Raw genomic sequence first — 24637 nt, 5'->3', positions numbered from 1 at the left:
CTGAAGAAATGAGTCTCAACCTATATAAGTTATGGGTTGGTGGGGGGGAAAGAGCAAAACCCAAATCGCATGGTTAATATATGAAATGCAAGATACAATGAAAAGGAAATAATAATACTAAGGTTGAACAGAAAACAGATTTTGTGCTTGAATCAAACGGATTAAAACAAGTACAACCGCCCCTCGGGAACACCTGGCAGTACATCCAGTAATATTTTGAGAGATAAGTGAAATATTGAAAAGTGTGTTTGGAGAAGAATCCGTAAAGAAAAAGAAAATATTCTTACTTAAATCTGGTCATCCCAGAAGGTGGTTGTTGTTTCATCTGCAGCTATTGACTGAGAAAGGATCTAGCTAAATGGCAATTAGAAATATGGATTTGTAGTTCAAATCCATCTAAACCCCTCTGAAGTCAGTTGGGCTGTATGCGAAAGTAAAAGTCTATGTATAGGAGGTCTGTACATAGTCTATGCATACCTATGCATAGGTAGAAAAATAGTTTAAGACTGCAGTAGAAACAAATAAAAGAGATGTCTTTAAAGGTTTTAGAAAAAAATATAAACTCCAGAGTTGGGTGTTTTGTACACAAAGAAAGGTATTATTGTTTTGAAGACTGAAAGAGTAATCTCCTGTGGACTATACACTTTTAGGCTGTGAATCCCAGCATTGTATTGCTTTCTTAAGGAAAAACCTTGAGATTCACAGAACTCCACTGCTGCTTTCTTGTCTTGTTGTCAAGACAAAATGAATATTATGTGGTGTACTATACATGTTTTTACACATTATGAACAATTTTACATGTAGAAAATTTGGCTAAACTCTTGGGTTTAAGTGTAAATTGGCCTTCAGTAGAAATTATATGGTAACAACCAAATGTGTGTATGCTTTTCACGAGGAAAAACACAACTCAATTTTTTGCCTCTGAACTGATTAAATTTCTGTCCTGAAAGGGACAACAGAGTCATTGCTTAGATTGATGCGCTCATTGCCCTACATTCGTTAGGGCTTGCTCTTGATTTATTAAGGTTTCAGGTAAATATGATTTAACTAGTCTCTTCTGCGAATATTTTTACTGTGCCCTTTTGCTAATTGGAAACTTGCAAATACCACAGAAATCTTTATATTTCTTGTCTCATTTGCTGTATCTTTATAAAAAAACCCCAACTGTACTGCTGTTTCTATTGCAGCTATTATAGCGAAACAAAGTTTTGAGGGTTTGAATTATTTTGATCTAGAGTCTCAATGATGAGAATAATACGTGTTGTTATCTCAGTTCACAGGAGAACAATCTGAAATGTAAAGCTTTCCTTGTGATGATTCAGAAATGTAAAAGCTAACAGACTTTTTAGTCTGTTTACTTTGGTGTGGTTTTAGCAAAGAAGGGTTATGTGGAGCAAAGCACTTTGGAACATGGGAGTTTTACAATTATAGTCCAGCACATATCAACAAAAGTGCATCTTGTGGATTTATCAGATTGCTTTTGAGTAATGAAGCAATGCTACCCCATATTCTCTGTCAAAAATGAGTAATTTACCAGCTAAACCAGAACTATTGCAATAGCAAGTTCGTATCACGTAGTTAGCAGGCTGTTGCGCTTCAGGACTTCAGTTTTCAGGTCTGCTTTTTGGGTCTGCAACCCAGACAGTGGCCTGCCTGGATCATCCATTTGCAGTAGGAAAAGGAGTTTCTCTTGTCTTAATGTTTGAAAGCCGCGCTTTTGTAACAGGCTAAGATAGATGGTGAGTTGTGGTCAAAAGGCTTATGTTCCTCACTGTAAGCTGGGGAAATGGATGTTGTATAAGATAAATGCATAGTGCTGGAATTAAATGGAAATTGTGAAAAACTATGGAAAAAATATTGGATTTTCTAGATTCTTCAGAAATTCCTGATGTCAGCATGAGAGGGGAGGGGTTTCAGAATTATGTAGCCCTTCTCTTGCATCCTTCAGTGGTTGGTCATCTCTTCATCTCTTTGAGTGTCTTGACAAGCACTAAACAACTTTTCAGTGCTGCTGTGCCAGAGCTGAACCACAGGCTTCACACAGATATTCTGGATGTTCTATGGGGATTTAGTAAGTAGCAGAATAAAACGTTGCAAATGATACATGTATATACAATGTGATTTATATTCAACTCTTGATGAATTCTGAAGCTTGGTGCAAAATAGTTGTAGAACTACTCTCTGAGAGGTACAGCAGTATTTTGTATTCTTCGGGTGTTGTGTACTGTGGTCGGAAAAAGTGTCCTCCATAATAGACAAGAGAGGTTTTTTGATCTCCCCATGTCCAGTTTCTCACAATGGGTGGAGGAGTACACATCAGAATTTGATTAAACTGTCTTGGTCTTTAAAGTTGTTTTGTATATATATCAGCATGTCATCTCATTAACACTTGGACAAAGTACATAGTAAGTTTGTAATTAAACATCCTCTTCCTTCCCATGGAAATCAAATACAATCATAACTTCTTCCTTCCCTGTATTTGTTTATGCTAAAACATAACTTCTTCCTTCCCTGTATTTGTTTATGCTAAAACATTGCCTAAATTATATTAGTTTTGGTACATACTTCAAATGAATTTTTTATCATCATGTTCCAGACAGGACAAATAATCATCATACATGTACTTATTTTATGTAGCACAATGCCATGATACCTGAGTAGAGCTAAGTTGCCTCAGTGGGATTCTGAGCTAACATAGCTATTCTGCTTCTACTGGCCACGTTTAGCCATCAAGAGATAGCATGTGTATCTGTTAGTGCTACACTGTTCCACGTAAGTATATACCTCCTCATTTGCTTAGCTCTGTGCTCAAAGTTACGGGCTATCCAATAAGAATAGATCTTCTTTTACAATCTTTTACCAGCATAAATATCGGCATAAGAAAGGCTGACATCGCTGTCTACTTTAATGCTAGCTGGTTAGAGGTGCTACCTTCCCCTGTACAGTCCTCAAGGTGCTATTAAAAATGTGATTTCTGTACTTAAGAAATGACAAGTACATCTTCAAGGATGGCCCCTGCATGGCCCCCAAACACCAGCACCATGTTAACATATCCGCATGATTATCTATCTGCCTGGATCCAGAGACGTTTGGAGTGAGGAGCATACCTTGCTGTCATGTTTTGCTTTTTCAGAGACATGGTTATCACTGATCATGAGATTAATAAAATGAAAATTAGTGTCTCTGTTTTGAAAAACTCTCAGGTAGACTATGTCCGTGAGAAAAAATGTTGACATTTTTAGAATTATTCTGCTTCATTTTATGAAGCCACATTGATTCAGTTTTTTATGAATGTATAAAAGTTTTCATCTCTGATAAATTTCTGTTAAGGTTGGATGAAGTTCGCTTCCTTCCTTCCTTCCTCTCTTTCTTTCTTCCCCTTTCTTTCTTTTTCTTTCTTTCTTCTTCCTTCTTTCCTTCTTTCTTTCTTCTTTCTTTCTTTCTTTCTTTCTTTCTTTCTTTTCTTCTTTCTTTCTTTCTTTCTTTCTTTCTTTCTTTCTTTCTTTCTTTCTTTCTCTTCCTTCCTTCTTCCTTCCTTTCCTTCCTTTCCTTCCTTTCTTTCTCTTCTTTCTTTCTTTCTTTCTTTCTTTCTTTCTTTCTTTCTTTCTTTCTTTCTTTCTTTCTTTCTTTCTTTCTTTCTTTCTTTCTTTCTTTCTTTCTTTCTTTCCTTCTTTCCTTCCTTCCTTCCTTCCTTTCCTTCTTCCTTTCCTTCCTTCCTTCCTTCCTTCCTTCCTTCCTTCCTTCCTTCCTTCCTTCCTTCCTTCCTTCCTTCCTTCCTTCCTTTCCTTCCTTTTCTTTCTTCTCTCTCTTTCTCTCTTTCTCTCTTTCTCTCTTTCTCTCTTTCTCTCTTTCTCTCTTTCTTTCTCTTTCTTTCTTTCTTTCTTTCTTTCTTTCTTTCTCTTTCTTTTCTTTTCTTTCTTTCTTTCTTTCTTTTTCTTTCCTCCTTTCTTCCTTTCTTCCTTCCTCTCTTCCTCTCTTTCTTTCTTTCTTTCTTTCTTTTCTTTCTTCTTTCTTTCTTTCTTTCTTTCTTTCTTTCTTTCTTCTTTCTTTCTTCTTTCTTTCTTTCTTTCTTTCTTTTTTCTTTCTTTCTTTCTTTCTTTCTTTCTTTCTTTCTTTCTTTCTTTCTTTCTTTCTTTCTTTCTTTCTTTCTTTCTTTCTTTCTTCTTTCTTTCTCTCCTCTCTCCTCTCTTCCTCTCTTCCTGTCTTCCTGTCTTCATTTCTTTCTACGGACCTAATATATTCTAGTCATTCTGGAATGACCTCTGGATTAATTTATCTTTTGGCTATATTGTGCTTGGAATCAGTGGCTCACGTTTTAACTTTCCCTGGCAGAAAGAGCTCACACATCAATTTTATTTCATACAAATAGATGGCTTACTTTCTTTACTCTCACACAGCTTTTAAAATCTACATTAACTGAATAGTTTCTTGCTTATGACCTAAATCCTGAAGAGTTTTTTAGACTGGATACCTACAATTGCAGAAACTATTCTGGCTTTTCCAAGATACAATGGTTTCCAAGTAATTTCTTTTAAAAGCTATTTTCCTCATTGTAAGTTTTGATGGTTCTGACCATTTCCTTTTGGCCTTATTTATGTAATTTTCTATATAGTACATAATTTAGCTGTAGTTTTGCTGACAGATAATTCATTAGATTTCCCAGTTCACACTTCTGAAAGTCTCCATGTCATCAGAAGTGTTCCTAACTTTTTCCATTTTATTAATAATATAGAAACTATTTCTTAAACGAGTAACAATTTCCAAACTGGCAGGAATAAATGAAATGTGAACACTGTATAAGCTTTTGCAGACTGGAGTTATTTTCCAGCTTTGGCCTGTTATGTGTTTCCAGTCATATGCTCTTGGGAACAGACTCCAGATCAGTTTACTTCCTATTACATAATCTAAGTAGTTGTCACTGAGACTTAAGCATTAGTAACTATTTCCATCCATGGGAGTCATGTGCTGCACAAGAATAGAAGAAAAATATTTTCCCAGTGTGTGTGAGATGATGCATCCAGGCCAGACTTTAGGTGGGTGCTAGGACACATACAGAAAATACAGTGGGCCGTAATACTGAAGTAGAGAAGACAGCCAGTGGTTGGTTTCTTATCTCAAGAGCACAGAGTAACTTTGTTAAAGTTCACAGAAATTAGGGTCAGCAGAATTTGAACTGGAATCTATTGCACATCCATAATGTCAAATATTAGGGTGATAGCTGGATGTGAATATTATCTTTAGCAATAAAGGAATTAAATATGTCCACTTCCAAATTATTTATGTAAAAAGCGATGTATTTGGATTTTGAAAACCTTAACTAATAGCACAGTTTAAGAATAAACTAGCTTTTCCCATCATTGATATTTTTTTTTCTGCAGCTTAGTATTGAGAGAATGATATTAAAATGAATATCTGTTATTATTAATAATGGAAAATCTGCTGCTTTGGAAAGACTGTCCTATTTATTTTTCAAGCAATGTGCAGCAGCTGTGCAGACAACTCCATTAACACTGACTTGAAACCTTAGTTCTTCCATTTATAAAATATTACAAGTAAGAGAAAATATAACTTCCCGTCTTCTAAAGATCAGAACTTTTAAAAATATGCATCAAACATACAGCTCCAGATTTACATGACTTCCATTATGTTGGGTATTCTTCTTTTTTATAATATTCACTCAATGTGAATTTTAATGATGAATGTGCTGATGTACTGAAACGGCTTATATTACCAAAAATGGTTCAGAATTGGTCTATACAGAGGTAAAATAATAAGCTTATACAATAGGTTGTAAAGCTGGTAACTATCATGTTAAATATGAGGGAGGTCGTAGTAGAATTTAAAGGATGGTGCAAATGTTTAGTAATGAATTAATAAGTGGATCAATATTCTTGCAGTGCAGGGAGCCAACACTTTGAGTTATAAAGGAATGGTTTAACTGAGCTTATTAAAACTAGTTCTTTAATGGCACCACAAAGTTTTGATTTGGATTTTTTTTGAAAAGTTGATTAGTTTGATGGTTTATTTTTTTCCAGGTATGCAGAATTTTTCATCAACCTCAATCAACTTATTGTTAAAACTGATTAATTCTTCAGGCTGGATCACTGGCATTTTCAATTTAGCCGTCAACATTTCACTTCAGTGCACTTCAATTTGGGTGGAGTGCCAGCCTCTTCAGGCTAGATATCCTATTGACTGCTTTTTTGCAGTAATTAAAACAGAATTGCAATCACTTTAGTTGGAATTCATTTCACTTAACTTTACTTATCTAGGCATTTAGTCATCCAGAGTAAGCCAGTCATTTAGGTTTCCCTTGAAGTCAATGAAAAAAGGTAATAACAGAAGACATGATGAATGGAAGTCCAACCCATAGCTGGGATTGTGAATACAGATTATGTTTTCCCAGGAGAATGTGGCAGCAGAAGATATGAGGTTAAAAAAACCAAAAAATCCCCAACAAACCCTCCCCAGCAAAATTCCAATGAATTATAAATGCTGCATTAATATTAGTTTTGACGAATTACATTAGTCATCTCACTACTGACTCAGCAGTGCTCAAAATCTGATTTCAATGATGCAACAATTCCAAGACTGTTTCAATGGATTTTTTTCAGATGGGGGTTCCAGTTCTGTAAAAACCTAACAGTAGAGACTGACTTCATAATAGCTTTTGGCCTCAGCCTCTGTTTAAACCATGATGTGGTAGAGCCCTAGTACAAATGGGATTTTAATTACACTCTTACAGCATTATTTATACATTTTTGCGTTTTATAGGGCAATATCTTACAGGGTTCACTTCTGCCTCGGTAGTCCTATCTTGAGTCCTCAAACAGGAAGAAGGAATTACATGGTATGTGCCTTTATTCCAGTCTTCTTGGTAAAAGTGAGTTAGAACTTTCATTATTCCCACAGCCATCAGGGACCCGTATCTGTAATCATCCTTGTTTAACTCAGCAAACAGCTTTTGCTTTTACATCCAATTATCTGCTCAGCTGATGCTGTTACTAAGAATCAGCTCATTACAGTGCCAGACCCTAAGAAGAAAGAAAATTATTTGGATTGTTTGTTTATTTTTATCTTACAACATGTGCCTTTCCTTCCCTTCTGCTTCCCTCCACGGAGCCTGCCTATGCCAACCTCCTAGGCATTTGGAAGAATGATATTAATATGCCTGCTTCGGATGTGTGAGGGGCTATTACTTTCCCACACTCTCTTCAAGCACATACTTGTCTTGTTACTGCTTCAGTGAGGTGACAAGTACAGTACAATATTGATTTTTAACTGTAAATTATGGATGGCTTGAAGAACTCCATGTTTGTTTCATAGATGTCAATATTAAGAACTAGTTCGTTCATCCCCTCTTCAAGAAAAAATAAATTTTGTTTTTTCTCAGTAAGATATAACTTTATACTTAGAATACCTGTAGTTGTATGTTTTAATATTGTTCGAGATGGTGCTATTAAAGACTGAAGTGAAATAGGCTTTAAAATTAAGTAAGGCTGGTGATTTTGGGGGTTTTTTATTAAAATTTTCTTAGACTTCTAGCAAAAATAGTAAATCCTAACGTAAGCACCATAAATACAATTTAATATAATATACTATATATATAATTTATTTTATTGTCACATAAAAGTCTGGAAGGCATTCACAGACATGGCCCTTTGGTTCAAGGCTGTTGGAGAAACTGCAAAAACCAGCAGCCTTCTAAAATGCTAGACAGCCTGGGCATGTTTTAACAGTTGTGGTCTTACATTGGGTGTATTTGTCCTGCAGGTTAGACCCCAGTGGAGAAAAGGCAGTAAAGTCAGATTCTGAGTGTAGCTTTCACCTACCTGGGTTTCATCTATCGCATACCCCTCAGTCTCTGAATACAGACATTCAGACAAAATGGAGACTTTTCTCATCTTTCGGGACAATTAGCCAGTTCTTTAAGGCTGGGTACCAGGGCTCTTTAGGAGCTACTTTGCCTCCAGAACTGGGCAGTTAGAGCTAAAAGCAGAGAACAAACTCTCTTGATCCCTTCAGTCAGAGTCTTTCTGCGCCCTCCCTTTCTCCACAAAAAAATTCCAAGTTAGAGCAAAACCTTCTCACAAAACTAACAGGAGATTTTTTTTTTTTCTTCAAATACTGAATACTGCCCACAATATAATGACAATAGCTTGTAAAAGTTGGTGAGGCAATACCATTTGATGAGATAATACCTGCTATCCTGCCATCTTGCTTGGAACTCGTTAAAGAGCGGTTAATAAAAATAAGAAAATTGAAAATTTTGCAGCTTCCAAGCAAGGATCTTTTATAAGAGTATAATTCCTTTATAGCTCATTATTTTACTAATGCTACCACAAAGTCATTTATTTCAAATACAGCAATGTAATTAACATTCATTAGGGTTAAGTAAGAGCAGCAGACTATTCAAACCTATAAAGCAAACATTGTAACCCACCTGTGCACCTAACTCAAGTATTAAGCAGTACAATTAATCTGCATTTGCTACTTAATGAGCTTCTAAAACACACATGTACTTAAAAATCTCAGTCATAACTCACAGCTTGGATATTAGTCCACATCCCAGCTATGCAACTGATTTGGGATGAGACTTAGGTTATTTAGCCTGTTATTATATTTGTTTCCCATGCCTGAAAGTGGATGATACTTCTCAATCATAGAATCATAGAATTGTTAGGGTTGGAAGGGACCTTAAAGATCATCTGCTTCCAACCCATCTGCCATGGGTAGGGACATCTCCCACTAGATCAGGTTGCTCAGAGCCCCATCCAGCCTGGCCTTAAAAACTTCCAGGGATGGGGCTTCCACCACCTCTCTGGGCAACCTGTTCCAGTGTCTCACCACCCTCATGGTGAAGAACTTCTTCCTAACGTCCAGTCTGAATCAACCCATCTCTAGTTTTAATCCATTCCCTCTAGTCGTTCCATTACCCGACATCCTAAAAAGTCCCTCACCAGCTTTCTTGTAGGCCCCCTTAAGATACTGGTAGGCCACTATAAGGTCTCCTTGGAGCCTTCTTTTCTCCAGACTGAACAACCCCAACTCCCTCAGTCTGTCCTCATAGGAGAGGTGCTCCAGCCCTCTGATCATCCTCGTGGCCCTTCTCTGGATGCGTTCCAGCACGTCCATATCTTTCTTGTAGTAGGGGCTCCAGAACTGGATGCAGTACTCCAGGTGGGGTCTCACGAGAGTGGAGTAGAGGGGGAGAATCACCTCCCTCAACCTGCTGGCCACGCTTCTCCTGATGCAGCCCAGGATACGACTGGCTTTCTGGGCTGCTAGTGTACACTGACGGCTCATGTTGAGCCTGTCGTCCACCAGCACCCCCAAGTCCTTTTCTTCAGGGCTGCTCTCAAGCCAGTCACTGCCCAGCCTATTTCGATGCTTGGGATTGCCCCGACCGAGATGGAGGACCTTGCGCTTGGTCTTGTTGAACTTCATGAGGTTGGCATGGGCCCACCTCACCACACAGGGATGTTCTAAGACTGAATTTGCAGAAGTTTGCAAAGCTTTTTGCGGTCCGTGGCTTACTGTGTGGAACCGGAATGCAGTACACACATGCCAAATATTCCTACTATCCTGCAGCAACTGGGGACAGATTTTTCACATACCAGCTCCTTTACTCTGGGACAAATGGCTGCTGAGCCAAGTGCTGAGGGGGCACATTGAGGACAAGGCAGACAAAATGCAAGCAAAAAAGCAAACAGTTACTCTAATGTTGCAAAAAACCAAAGCTAAAACTTTAGGTAAAGGTAAAATCAGAGTCTCTGTAGACAAGAGAACAACATAACCCCTCCTCAGAAGAATCTTTGACAGGCTGTTGTATTGATAGCTGATTCTGGCAGCTGGCAACTGCAGAATATTAATGAAGCATTGGTACAAGAGCAGTCTGAACAGTTTGATCATGACTGACTGAAGTCTGCAGTGCATGATATCAAGATACATTATTTGTCTGTAGCATTTGCTCTTAGTTTGACCTTGTAGCTTGCTTGCTGCTTTCTCTTTTTCTTTTTTCCTCTTTTTTCTTCTTTTCCCTTCCTTCCTCCTTCCTTTCCTCCTTCCCTCCCTATTTCTCTTTCTCTTTTTCATTCACTTCTCATTTGCCTAATTAAGTTCAAATGCACTGAGACCTATATAATAAAAATGTTGCCTATCAGATGTTTTCAAAGTGTCCTCTTGCCCTGTTTCTCTCCTACTATTTGTGAGTAGACACATGTAGCTCTTACTACAGTAAGCTATGTTCTTGTTCACTGCTTACATAAATGGGATTTATACAGGGGAACTAGAAGGAGCTTAGGAGAAAATCCTTGTGCACAGTCTGACTCAGGGTATGGAAAGGCTGAGCAACCTCTCTGTATCTGACAGAGAGAAGGGAGATCGATGGCTTCACTCAGGACGCCCTTCAGTCACTATTCCCTGGCTGCTTCCCTGGGCAGAGGGCAGGCAGCGTTCCTCACCCACTGCTTGCCTATAAAAGCATAGGTATGAGCAGTGCTCGCCCGGTAGCTTTAAGCACATGATGGAATTCATATGACTGACTGAAAACACTGGTGGTGACCTTTATTTACACAAGTGCTGCCTTTTTTTTTTTTTTTTTTTGGTGCGTGTGTGTCTGGTACTGTGTCCTTCACATGAACATCGTCACACGTGCCTGTTTTCATGCTTCCTACTGTATTTCTTTTATTCTTCACAGCCCATAATAAGCTCTGAGAACTCTGAAAAGTCATTTTGCTCATCACTGCTTCGTTCCCCCCTCTTCTGCCTCCTCCCTTGTCAACGTTTATATCCACTCATCTAAAGTGCTGTTTTGTTTTGATTGCTAATGGACTTTTCACTTCTCTGTATACTACCTATACTACCCAAATCTTACTGGTTAGGCTTAGATTAGAGCTAGATATATTAATGCGCTAGACTGCTTTAGGAGGAGTTCAGTTTCAGGGATATTAAGTGCAGATTTTACAGGAGAGAGATGCTTTACAGGAGGGAGCTCCTGAGCAGGTATGGGCTGTTTGAGATGTTGGAGTTAACATTTCTGACAGAATTAGTACTTTTCCTCCTGGAGCAAACATGTATTTATTATTTTTTTCCTTTTCACCTTTTATTAACTGGAGCTAAAGTTGGCTATCACGATCATAAAGGAACATCAGGGAAGCTATTATTAACTCTGCTCTGTGGGATAAACAGGAGGTGTGAGATACAATGATCCAGGCTCTTCTTTGTGACAGTGGAATGCCTAGCAGCCAGTACTCCTTTGCTCGTCTCCTTAATGCCCCCTTATTTTACTGTGAAGCCTTTGAAGGGAGGAAAGCACTGAACTGCCAGAGCACTGTTCTGCTGCCCTAGAGGGATGGATATAATGGGATCTTTCCAAAGCGCAGATGCCTTAGTGACTTTCAGGAACCTCCAGCGTTCTTCTGACTGGTGTGGTGGCTGTGATTTTTCAAAGTGGTTGTGTGTTATTTTTAGGAAGAGGAGTGCTTCCTCAAAAAATTGATAATGCCTTTCCATTTTTATGGAGAGCAATGCCTTGATGTTGTGTGGCATTACTAAAATTTATAATAGAGATAGAAGTGTTGTCATGTGCATATGAAATATGAAAACAAATATGCTCAAACCTTTGAAGTGTAAGAAAACAATAGTTAACCTTTTTTAGGAAATAACCAAAAGTTTTCTCAGATGAGCGGAACAACAGCTTTCTGGGACAGATAGCAAACTCGATTGTTTACTGTCACTCATTTCACAGAAACAGAGTTCTGCTTTTCATGCCAATTTGAGGTTTTGTGCTTTTGAAGGCAATCGATCATCACTATGTGTGTTGTAAGTCACTGTGGGCTTTCTGAGATACTCCTCCTTCTAATGGGCCCTGACTCAGCAAAAACAAACTGGTATTTAGCTGCTTTGCCAAAGTTAAGTCTTAGCAACCAGAATTGTCTCTGCTTGTCCAGCTTCTTCTGGTGGAAGGCCCAGGTTTTCCTCACTGATCTGTGTGATCTATATTAAGCTGAGACTAGGATAAGCAGAAACAAAGTACATGGCAGAGGTTCTTTCTGGACATGCATATAAAAAGATTTATATGCTCTGTGTACAGAGCAATAGATACCTATTGCTGCCAACAGCAAATCTGTATGATATCATGCAGAAGCCAAACTACCTGGGCATTTGCAACCTTGCATAGAAGCCAGATGTTTTAGTAGTTGACTTAGCTTCCTGCCGGAGGTCTGCCAGTATCGGGGTGACGTCTACAATCACCTTCAGTAAAGTGGAGAATCAGCAGTAAAGAGGGTTTCTATCACGGGGCTAGGCTAGTGATAGATAATCTTAAAAGCAACACTTTGCAAGTTTTGTGGCATGTATTGCATGCAATGCTACATGGCGTTTACCCTGAAAGTACTCCAGGCACTATCCCAAGAGATTAATATAAGCTGACACAGTTCGTTTTTTAGTTTTTGTTACGGTAATCTTATCACTCCCACTGCTAATGCAGTTTGCTGCGAGAAATTGGAATATGCTGTAAGTGGCATAGAAGAAATCACATAGAAACTTGCCGGTAATCATAAGCATAACAGCAACCTACACACTGTTATCATTCACAGCTTTTGATACTGGTATGGCAGGAGACCAATCGAGAGTAATAAGTTGCCTAAATGCCCAAGAAAGAAACAGGGAGGAAGGAGGAATTTTCAGTTCACGCTCTCTGTGTAGGCTGAATTACACAGAAGAAAACACGGTGGACTCCAGCTCTGTTTAATAATAAAGGGATTTGATAGTGGAAAAATCTCAGAATTACAAAATGGATTCTTGGTACTACATGTTTTCTGAAAAGGTTGTGCAGAGTGTAGAAAGCTTAAGATTTTAGATATCAGGATGATAATAACAATTTATTTCAGGCCTTAGGAGTTTTATGTGGATTACCTATGATGTCTTGAGCTGCCTGAAAGTGTTGGCTGCACCTCTAAGAGTCTCTGTATCACTCTGGTGATATCTATTATGGTAAATTCTAAATTAGAGAACAGCTGTGGAAAGTTTGTGAGGTTATTAGTAAAAGACTTCCTGATGTCTTCTGACATGTGGAAACAGAACAAAAATAGTACCATCAAGCTCCACCTCGTTCCTGCAAGTAATATCGACATCAACTAGTATGAAAACGAAAATTTTAAAAATAAGAGTACAATATGGAATTGTAATATTTTGCACTTATTTTATGGACACACAGGGAATTTTAAATCTCTGCTTAGAACCCGCTTCTTAGGTGTTCTCATGAAATAAGCAAGGGATATCAACAATGGTCAAAAACTGGATAATGACAGCATATCATAAAAAACTGTGTAATAAATTTATTCTTTGCTGTAGTTGCTGATGATTTTGATGAGGTACCAGTAAATCTTGCTAACACAATGGCATTTAGTGATAATTTACTGTAACTCTTTTTCCATTAATTCCTATAAGTCCAATTTCCAGGGTCGTTTGTTTGGTTTTTTTTCCTGTTTCATTCCTATGATAAATCCACATTGCAGATAGTAGAGCTATGTAAATTAGCCTACACAAACACGTCACTTTCCAATAAGTGACTAATTGCAAATACAACTTCAGTGACTTAGACCAGTGATTTGTAGCAGTTGCCACATACTGAACAGGATATTACAAATATTCTCGCCACAAGTTTTTTGGCAGAACAGATTTTGCTTCTAAAAACAGGTACTTGCGTTTTGTGGTCACATGAAAGCTAGAAATCGGTCTCTGCTCTGAGGATTCTTTATAATCCCTGCAGATGATGATTGAATACTGCGGTTTGATAAAAAAAAAAAAAAAAGGAAAACTGTTTGAAACTTTGTTTCTTCTCTTCTTTTTCAGCCTAGTTGGAGAAGAGACAGAGACCAAAAATGCCACCAGCAACAGGAGCACCACAGTACCCACCACCAGATGGAGGCTGGGGATGGGTTGTGGTCTTTGGGGCTTTTATCTCCATTGGATTTTCCTATGCATTCCCCAAAGCCATCACGGTATTCTTCAAAGAAATACAAGAAATCTTCCACACATCATATAGTGAGATAGCTTGGATATCATCGATTATGTTGGCTGTCATGTATGCAGGAGGTAAGACATTCGCGAAATTTGCAAATATCATAATTTTTTTTTTCCCTATGGTCTTAAAGCATTTAAAGTTAATTGCTACCTGATTTTATCATTATTACCTAAAGAATTTACCCAACTATATGCTTCTTTTTGTATCATACTTTATCAGAGAGTACTGGTAGCCACATCATCATTAAAGCACTGTTTACATTCTCTTTTAAAACATTTTGTTTTCTCTTCCTTTTTGTTTTCCCCTTAGGGCGTTTTGTTTGTTCCTCTACCTAATTCTATTTTGCAATTTTGCCCTACATTCACAGTTTCTGAGTCACATTTTCCATCAAAGCAATGCCCAAGCAACTTCTCCTGGAACTGGGGATATATTTGCTCAGTTTCCACTGCCTGGGTGAGATCTCTCAGTAGATCAGATGATGGAGCTTAAACAGAAAATTATTATGGCAATGAAGGTTCATTAGTCAGGCACAGGTATTCCTCTGTAGACAGGGGTTTTATATCTTGCCCCTATTTGTCCTAAAATAAAATCCTACCTTCCATTTAGGCCAAGAGCCATGTTTCATCCGTGCCATCTGTATGACAGCTAAGATACAGACAATCTTATTCTTGGGACTGAAATGAACGGTGGACATAAATTCTCTGATGTCTTTTTTCTTGTGAGCAAGCAAGCGAAGAACAAGACAGATGAAAAAGGATTTTAAAGTATAAAGCTATGTTTAAGTAGTAAGTGTCAAACCTGCTTTGGCAGGTTTTGTGTCTATCAACCTCAAAGCCTAGCTGTTAAAGTTGGCTTGATTTCTTGATTCTTTCTGAGTATGTTTTGTTAAGTATTGGTGGGAACTAGGTGCTAATTAGGCAAAACGTTTTTTCAGTCAGTCCAGAGGTCTGAATAAGAGATATTTCAGTCGATAGATCTGGCACTGCCCTTTCTTTGGATGTTATGAGGTAACCACTTGGAACATCTCAGACTGTTCGCAATGATGGAGCAATTAAACACATACATTTATATATAGGTATGTGTGTATGTCTATGTTCATATGTATAAATGTATATGGTTAGAAACTGAAAACATTGTGCCAATAGCACACTGAGATTCAATATCCATAATCACTGAAGAGCATCACTCCAATATTTTTCTGTGTAATAGCAAAGTACGGTCTTATCAGATCCAGTAAACAGCCTGCGGAAGGAAGCATGAAGTCTCGTTTTTAGCATGGTAATTTTTTATCTCTGATTTCAACCTGTGTAAGTTTTGACACCTGAATGACCCGAGCTCCTTTAGCAGTCAGGGCAGAAAGGTAGGTGCCTACAGAGAGGAATTCAGACTACCTGAGTTGCTGTCTCTAAGTACCCATTTTTCCTCTCTGACTATAAAAATGAACCTGCAGACAGCATAGGATTAGCTTAAGCACCTCAGGTAAATATTTTTCAGTTAATGGGATGGAAAAATGGATCCTTTTTTCAAATGCAGGGACAGAGACCTTATAAAGATGTCTTGACAAGCGGTGTCAATATCAACAAAAGCTTGCTCTTCAGATATTTTGATCCCATTTATATTCATATACTAGTAGAGGTTCATAAATTATTCATATACAAGTAGAGAATCATAAAGGATTTTATAGGACCAGCAGCAATAACCAAGTGATTGACCAGAATTCACTGGGTGAAGAAGTAACTTGAACTAATGCAATCAAGAGTGAAGTAAAAGAGGAGGTATGTCCTGTCACACTCGGGTCTCCTCTAATGTAAGTTGCTTCTTAAAGGACACATCAGCGCTTGCACTGTGGAGTGTACATGTATAACTCTGGAGGCCCCTGAACAAGTGCTGGACCCATCTAGAACAAGGGAAGAGCGTAGATGTTGAAAAGCCAGAGTTTGTGTCATCTTTCTCTATGCTGTGACTTTTGACACAGACTCTTTGTCACCATGTTTTCTAATTGGAGCTGATTTTTCTAAGGGCAGATTTGCTTTATAGCGCAGGTGCTGTTCTTTTGTTTTAATCTTTGAACAATGTTTAATTTACAGTGTTTCTGTCATCTCAAAGTGCACCCAAGTTTTATTAACAATACAGATGCAAATCACGGGACATGTAGCTGTGGTCATTTATCTGTGAAGTTCAATGTGCACAACTTTTCATGTAAAATACAAAGCATTCAGTACTTCTGCCTTTTGTCTAATACTTCTTTTACTGTTCTGAGTACCAACATGCTAACTTCACCTGTACATTGACACGAAAAATTACAAAACGGTTTACTATTCATTCTGCTAACACCTGCCCTAGTCACTGTGAAGATTATCAGCACAGGAACAGTAGGCAAAGTTGTTTGGCTATCTTGTTACAGACTCCTGGTTTTAAAATGCTGAGAATGACGACCCTGCATGATATAAACACTCTTTGAAGCCATAGCTTTTCTAGAATCACTTCCTAAAAAATAGGCCATTTAGACAATCATTGGCAGAATATGAAATAGCAATCGGGAAAAACATTTCTGAAGGAAATCACTCCATTGTTTTTACTGTCTGAAGGTAGTTTGATTCCTTAGCATTTGATGTGCTGTAATGTGAAATACACGTCCAGAACATGAGTACAAGGTGTATTGTTTACTATGAAGTGTGGTACGTACGTCTGCGATAAACACTCTCTTCATCATACTACTAATTAAGGTAACCTGAAAACATCTAAGACCTGTCATCTTCATTACAGCTTAGCATTCAACCTATTAATCATCACAGTGGGGTCAGTGAATAAGTTAGAGTCTGTGCAGACACTTTTTGCTTTGGAGGCTGCAGCCTCTTGCAGTAATTAGCTGGCATCTGTGTTTCAGTAACAAGGTATTAACTTACCTTTCAATGCTTGAGGAAAAAAAAAAAAAGAAACTAATAAAAGGCATCCAGTAAGGAGCTAAAAGAATGTTAATTATGTTTATCACTTACTTCATACTTAGAATAAATGGCATTAAATTATAGCAGACCATCTGGCAATCCATATGGTCTCCTGCAGTCCTGGTTAATTCCAGCAAATAGGTCAAGCACAGCATTCACCCTGTTAGGAAAGCACTAAGCAGAGGTGACAAATCTGATAAATCAAATCAATATGAAATTCTTGCCCCCTCTCAGTCTGGCATAATACACACTTTTGTACTCATTTTTGTTGGTTTTTTTTTGTTTATTTTTGTTTGTTTGTTTGTTTGTTTTCTTAAGCTCTCTCTTCCCATCCCCCCCCCCCCCCCCATCTTCTGGATGTTTGTTAGAGTTTACTAAAAAGCCATCCCAAAAACTGAGATCCTGTGATGTGATCAAGGTTACAGGTACTGCACAGCTTCTACTGTGCAGCCCATACTTGAAAAAAGCATCCTCTGGAGAAGAGCAATAGTTCAGTCTCCATGGCAACTCCTTCTTCTGCCTCTCTTGAGCAGAGACTGTCAATTGTATTAAATTAAGGGTGATGGTTTTGTGATGGACTCCCACACCCAAGGGACTGTGACTGAGACCACCAAACTTTTGTTACTGGAGGACAGGAGCTGGGATAAAATAGAATTAGTTGAGTTATCCTGACAGGGCAACCTGTGTTTCTGTATGTGTATGGACACATATGTATGTAAAATGTGTGTGCGTGTATGGATTCTTATATACATAAACTATATGTGTTTTCATATACTCATAGAGCTGTATTTATGCTCTAACATGCACAAGCATTAAGGAATTCAAGAAAAAGCTCAAATTCATTTGACCTCAAGTTCTCTTAGTTCCTTCTTCTCTTTTTCAAAACTTCACCTCTCACTTTGCGCAGCGTTAACAGCCGAAGGTGATTAGAGAGCTTCTTATCGGAGCTTGATCTGTTTTCATTAAAAATGTTTTCATTGCTTTCAGCGTAGGTTTGATAGGAGCCTTAGTGGCAGCTATGAAAGCCATGTGACAGGTCCGGTGATTTCAGACACAGCTGACCTTGAGTTTTAAATTTCCTTAGGGAAAAAGCAGTTGGTTTACTCACTTGTCTTTAACTCTTTTTCTGTCATTTTTCCAAGGACAATTTCAGTTTGGGGTTTTTATTTCTTTGTTTGTCTGGTGTTGGTTTTTTTCCCCAAAATAAATTTTTGGGTGTGACATTGGGTTATAGAGATTAGCTTGAGAGCTAATAAATCCTTCAAGCCATACTCAGCGGTGAAATCTGGGATAGTCTTGCTGGTGTGAAGTTCAAAAAAGAAAGGTCCATTTAAATTCTAGATGATGTTTCTAAGTAAATAATTTAAGAAGGACCTTTAGACCCCTTTTGCAGAAAGATGCTATATAAGTGTAAGTAGTGGCCTTTACCGTTTTTCAAAACATGCTTATAATTAAAAAATGCAGCATTTAATAGCTCTTCTTCTGTATTTCTTAAGTTATTCAAGTTTGATGTTAAGTATTTCCAAACAGTAGCAAACCCTTAAAGGATTTTTCAGGTGACAACAGAAAAGTAACCTATAGACAAGTTCTCATTTGGACTTTGTCAAATATTAATTTGGAAAATAGCATATCATATGGTATGTTCAAAATATTTGTGATTTTATCTCAGTGGGTGTTTTGGTGATATTGCTGTGAAGATGAAACGGCGTGCACAGTGGAGATGACAGTTGCGAAATCCATGTAACACAAACAACAGATGGTTATGGATTTTTACTTTTGGACAGGACCTAGGCTCCTACACTTTTTTTCCTCCCTGGTAACATTTTCTTATTTTGGTTTTACAAATACTGGCGCAAGCATTTCAGTGGCCATGGATAAGGAGATTGAGAAGCTTTCTTAAATTGACCTTTGTCCTTTGTTGTCAGGGACAAGCATTTTTCGCCATCAGAATATACAAAGTGTTGAATTTTAATAACCTCATTTAGAGCGTCCTTGAAAGCAGAACTTATCAACTTTCCAAATGTGTCATGGGCATAAGGGAATACTTCACATTTAGCCTAAAATATATGTAAAACATCCATGTCAAGTTAATTTGAGACTCGCAGATAAAGGAAAAGAAGTCATAATGAGGTGACGCAAGAACAGAGCATTCTGAATCTTACTAGCAAATGGAGATAAGTACAAAAAGAGGTATCAAGAGTAACAAAAATATTATAAATCTACAGCAGTTCAGTTTTTAAAAAGAAGACCTGAATGCTAAGAAAGCCTGATAAAGCTCTGACGGGTAATACAGTCGCTTCTTGTGTTCCTTGGAAGGCTTTGAGTTTTAGTAGAACTGTACCATGTAGGCAGTGTTCTGCGGTAGCAATAGCTGTTTTAAACAGAGGCCTCCCCTAATGTTTAGAAAACACTCTTTAAAATGGTCCATGGGAAGAAAGATGAGAAAAAGCAGATCTGTTGTAGATGGTTTTACAAATTTTTTTCGAACAGGTTTGTCATCCTATCTATAAGAGCAAGCTGGTTTTTTACCCTGCAACTTGTTATGTTTGGCTGAACAGATAAGATCTAATTGTTAAATAGTCAGTGCCTTTTGGGGATCCAATTTTGTCAAGTTTTCACGAAACGTAGTTGCTTTTCTAGCCACACTCAGGCAGCCAGTCTCAAAGTTAAAGACATGCTGCCACCGAGAGAAAGAAGGGTTCTTTTTGTCTTTTATTGTATGCTTATGTTAATTTTGAATAATTGTCGGAAAGACATTACGTGACAAAGAATTCCCACTGTGCTTTCTACCAAGCTCTTTCAGTATTCAAACCATAGGTTATTAGCAATGATTTGATGCATATCAAAGAAATATTTGTGGTAACTTAAATTTAATGAGCTCAAGCCCTTTACTAAAACAGTTCTTATTTGCATACAAGTAGGCAACATGGATTACATAATGAACGTTAGTTAAGCACTCTTTTCTTATTTAAGGCTTTGGATTTGTCTTCATCTTCATTTGGTTTTATAGCCAGGGGTTTCAATAAATAAAAGTAATCAATATTGACAGCTTCTGCAAAGAAGATTCTTTTTTCTCTCCCACTTAGTTTCAAGTAATGGGTCAAAGTCAAACAATAATAAATAACATACATCATAAGAAAACATTTTCTAAGGGACTAAAACCTTGGGTTTGTTTAAGAAAGATATCAAGGGACACGGGCCTTTGATATGTTCGTTGAGCTTGTAGAACTTTGACGAAAGAATGCTTATTTTGTGTGTACTCATAATGTTGGATTAGTTCCCATATAGTTTTTCATATCACTGGATCATACAATGGTGGTACTTGTGATGTGTGTCGCGTAATTCAAAGGTAGTGAAACAATGGTCTAGCACAACTGGGAATCATGAGATATTTAAGCAGATACCAGAGAAGTACTGTGGGGAAGGAAAAGTCTGTGTGTACCATTGTAATCACACCAGCACTTCAAATGAAATAATAAACCCAGCACTTCACAAAGACCTTATTATAGAATTTTACTGGTCCATTGTTTTGGAATGTCTAAGAACTATTTCCTTGTTTATTTTGAAGGGTATATTCAAGGGAAACAGAGTTGTACTGATATGTTTAGAAGATATTCTAAGCCAGCATCAAATGGCAACAGCTGAGATTTTTACTGTGATTCATAAAGATTTGTAGATCTATAGTCATTAACAGAAGTAAGTGGACCAGGGACTTAGTGACAGTTTTATGCTGATGCCAGGGCAACTACAGAAATCAAAGTATGAGGTGGTTTTAAATTAACTTGTATGATTACTTTAAACACCCTGTTTTTGAAGATTTTTGCAGAGGTCACGTATGACACATGTAGATAAATATATATACCATGCAAAGAGTTTTTGATCAGTCAGAACCTTTTCATCTAACAGTGATATTCTATTAAGCTTACACATGTCAAAAAGCACAAACAACTGCAGCTTTAGTAGGTAATATATATTTCATTGGTGCATACAAACCAAAGAAAATCTTACCTTTCTTTTCCACAAGTTTTGCCAGGGTTTTTTTTTTTTTAATTGTGAAGAAATAGTTAAGCATTTTCATTGCAGTTTTACCTGACTTCCACTCGGGTGAATATGTACTATGACTCGACAAACAAATGAAAGAATGTGATTAAAATAGGAGACTGTGTTGTGAAATAAGACGTTGATTTCCTCATCTGGTTCAAACGCTTCTTGCAACACTTTCCCACTGGTGATGGGAACATGTGCCTGTTTGGTTTTCTGTGTGTGCTACTTTGAAACACTTATCATTAAGTCCTTTGACTTTTCGAAAACTTTGAAGGAAGTAGTGCTGCCCTTACAACTTTTTAACAATAGTAACTAGAGATTATATGGACAGGATTTATGTGTTTAGTCTTCCTCCGCATGGACAGCTACATCTGATTCAGTTGTCTAGACATCATCTGTTGTCAGTCAATAAAAATGTGAATTTCTGATTCATCCCTTCCTAAGTTAAATGTCCAAACCTTATCAAATGAATCATGTTTTAGAAAGACTTCTCTCTCTTTGGAGTGCTAAATGAACCTAGAGAAAAAGTTTAGATGTCCATTTTACACAAATCTGAGGTGATGCTACCCTACGTTTTTGTTGCCCTATACTAATACATTATATTTCTCTCCCTAGAGACCTTGCAATCTAAGAATGTTCCTGTTAGACATATGCACCCATGGTTAGGGATTTTGAGCTTGTTCTGGTTAAGGTTTGATTTTCTACATTAATCTTCCTCTTGTATGTTGCATGGGTTGTAATTCTCACACGTTTCAATGACACTGACTCAGCTGTACTAGTTTTTATACTTGGTAATTTTAAGATTACCTATTAGCTTGTAAATCTTCTCTGATCTTGCAATGACTTTCCACATACCCATAATTCCCTTTCTTCCATCACCAGCTAAGAAAAAAACACAACTTGGAGAATAGCTGTTTTGTCTAATGATTGACCAAGTTTACATTCTTTTGTAGCTGATTATAAGCTGATAGAAATCTATGCATCTGTCTAGAAATCTATATTTTCTTCTGTTGTGTGAATGATTTGAAAGTTGAATACACTTCACCTTCTTTGTAACAAGATCCCCAAACACTTCCCTGTCAGTATCAGCTGTCAGTACCAATTTTGTCATGGTACCAACCTTACTTATACTGCTCCCCTATGGAGGACTCCTTTGCTTTTCCAGGAACAGAAATTACTTGACTGAAATTTTTTCTTCTTTTACAAGAATGAGCTTCTCTGTCCCGCACATGCTGCTTCCAAATTTGCAGCTTTTATCTTCTTGTTATATTCTAAATCGAGGAATAAAAGTTAACGTCAGGACTTCACAAGGACTCTGCAATGGCTTTCAGGGTAGGCCTGGCACAAGAGGAGAAGATGGGTGTCCTGTTTGGTCTTCCCTGGAAGGGGGAGTAATCTTGTGTCCTTGGAAGTCAAATTTCTCTCAGAAAATCTTCAAGAGCAGTTCTGATCTAAATTGTTTGAATTATTGGCATATAACCAAATGTCAGAATTAATCCCTCATTATTGTGACATTGCTAAGCTTTGAGTGTGTGTAATTATGTAGCTGAGTCTGTTGTTATTTGCCTAATCAGAATTGTTGTAATTCCCAGAACAGCAAGTAAATAAACAAAATGCAGGAAGTTTTACTTCTGGATATTCTAAAGACTGTCTTTGCAGGAACTCTTCAATCCATAGGAAACCAAGACTCTATAACTGTTACCATGAAACATTTAAGTAAGGAGCGTAAGGTTTTAAAGCTGGTGAGAAGCAGCATGACATTATTTATGGTGAAATAAGACTTTTTAGTTAGTTAGTTAGTTTGCCTGGACATCTGCCCAGCAAAATGCAGTAAAATGAAAGTATTGAAGTAAAGTGAAAGAATTAAAGTAAAATAGCTACATTATTGATAAAGAACTTTAGCTCACATGTTACATATGGTGAATCTGAAAGTCATCTTTGAATTTATTGCCAAGTGTTCTAAAGTCACATTTTGGCTAGTGGCACTGGAAAAAATTAAAGCTGACAGTAGGAAAACTTACAACAGATCCATTGATATACAAAGTGATGAATGACAGTTTTCACTGACAATGTTATGCTCTTATCAGAGACATGTAAAATAATTGCCTGGGACTCCATTCCAGGTGTAGGGACCATGATGCTAATCCTGCGATACGTGCTTAATTTTAAACACCTTAGTGATCTCATAAATTTCTAAGTTAAAATAAATTTTTCACCTGCTTAAAGTCAACATATAAACATGTTTATATATTTATGCAAATATGTTTATCCATAGGTGTTTGTAACATCAAGATCTCTTAACAGTTTACCTTCAACGATTTAAGTGCTCCCAGAGGCACTCATGGAAATCTCATTTTTATTTATATCAACTTTAAAAAGACATTATCTATAAAAGATTCATGTCTTTTCCCCAAAATAAAATATAAATAAAATATAAAAGATAAGGTTTCAGGATTTACAGTATTTGAGTAAAACTGGTGGTATTCACATTAGTAAAGTAATAATTTGATTAAACTTTTGGTTTATTTGTCAGTAAGCTTATCTCTGCTTCATGAATAAAAAATAAAAATCTAAGGAGACAGTACAATTTAACCTTAAGTATGAGCCTCCTAACTTCAATTTTAATTTATTGGAATCCATAGAATTCCAGCGCTGCGAAGTGCACTGTGGAGTGGAGAATCAGGCACTCTGACTGTAAGGATTGTTGTGATTATTCACTGAAGCAACAAACTATGTAGCAAAACACTTTCAGGGAGTGACCTGAAATTGTATGATTCTCACTTGAGAAGAGAATGTAGTCAATATTAGAGGTGGTTGTAAGGGGCTGATGGCCTGATTCATTTTTGATTAACACATTTTTATTGTCATAGAAAGTTACAGAAAATATATATAAATAAAAAAGTTTGACAAAAAAAAACCAACCACAAACCCCTCTGTCCTATGGGCTGGACTTGCAGAAGGACCACACGGCCAAAATGTGATGGGGCAATTCATCTCAGAGCAAGGTCCAATGTGCATTGTATGACTGCACATACAATAATGAGCAATGCAGTCCAGCAATTGGGCTGATACTAAATTAAGAAACAGTTGTGCTGCATTTTTTTTTTAAGGTTGTGTGGTAATAAAATGCAATATAGTACCACATTGCCTGAAATAAAACGTTTGCAATTATTTTGAAAAGCCAAGAGGAAGAATTGGATCATGGGAATGCCATTGTCTTTATTTGTACAACAGAAGATGTTTGAGGTATTTCAGAGTGACTTATTTGAAGATTTTTAATTGAGCTGAAAATTCTGAGACTTGAAATGTTTACTTCAGCCTGGGAATAAAATGGATGTTAAAGCGTAAGAGTGTTTCATGCAATGCTAATTCTAATTTTATGTATCGTTCCCTAAAAATCAAATAGCATGTCTCAATGATAGTACGCATGGGAGTGATTCTCTTGTCTTTCACACAACGCGATATTTCATACCTGTGCAAAGAGTGTGCAAGGTTATTTAAACCATTGCCATTGTGATTTAGAAGCTTTTCATATTTACTTACTCAAATGTAAACAGTAACCTGAGTGCAAAGCACTTGACCCTGTGCTCAGAGAAACGGATCTGAAGTGGCATATGGG

At 37.3% G+C, this 24637-nt stretch overlaps 1 protein-coding gene across 4 annotated transcripts in view; it reads left to right on the top strand.

Annotated features, from left to right (window-relative positions):
• The window catches only part of SLC16A7 (solute carrier family 16 member 7), an 88102-nt gene that overhangs the window by 36550 nt on the left and 26915 nt on the right, over positions 1-24637 (top strand). For all 4 annotated transcript variants that reach the window (XM_054205099.1, XM_054205081.1, XM_054205091.1 and 1 more), the window contains one exon: positions 13858-14100. In XM_054205099.1, coding sequence (XP_054061074.1) covers positions 13887-14100 — 214 coding nt within the window. In that variant the 5' untranslated portion in view covers positions 13858-13886. The remainder of the gene's footprint in view (positions 1-13857; positions 14101-24637) is intronic.

This window comes from Rissa tridactyla, chromosome 1, assembly GCF_028500815.1.
Source record: "Rissa tridactyla isolate bRisTri1 chromosome 1, bRisTri1.patW.cur.20221130, whole genome shotgun sequence".
Taxonomy (NCBI): Eukaryota; Metazoa; Chordata; class Aves; order Charadriiformes; family Laridae; genus Rissa; species Rissa tridactyla.
The sequence above is the reverse complement of the archived record's forward strand: the minus strand, read 5'-3'. Positions and strand labels throughout refer to the sequence as shown.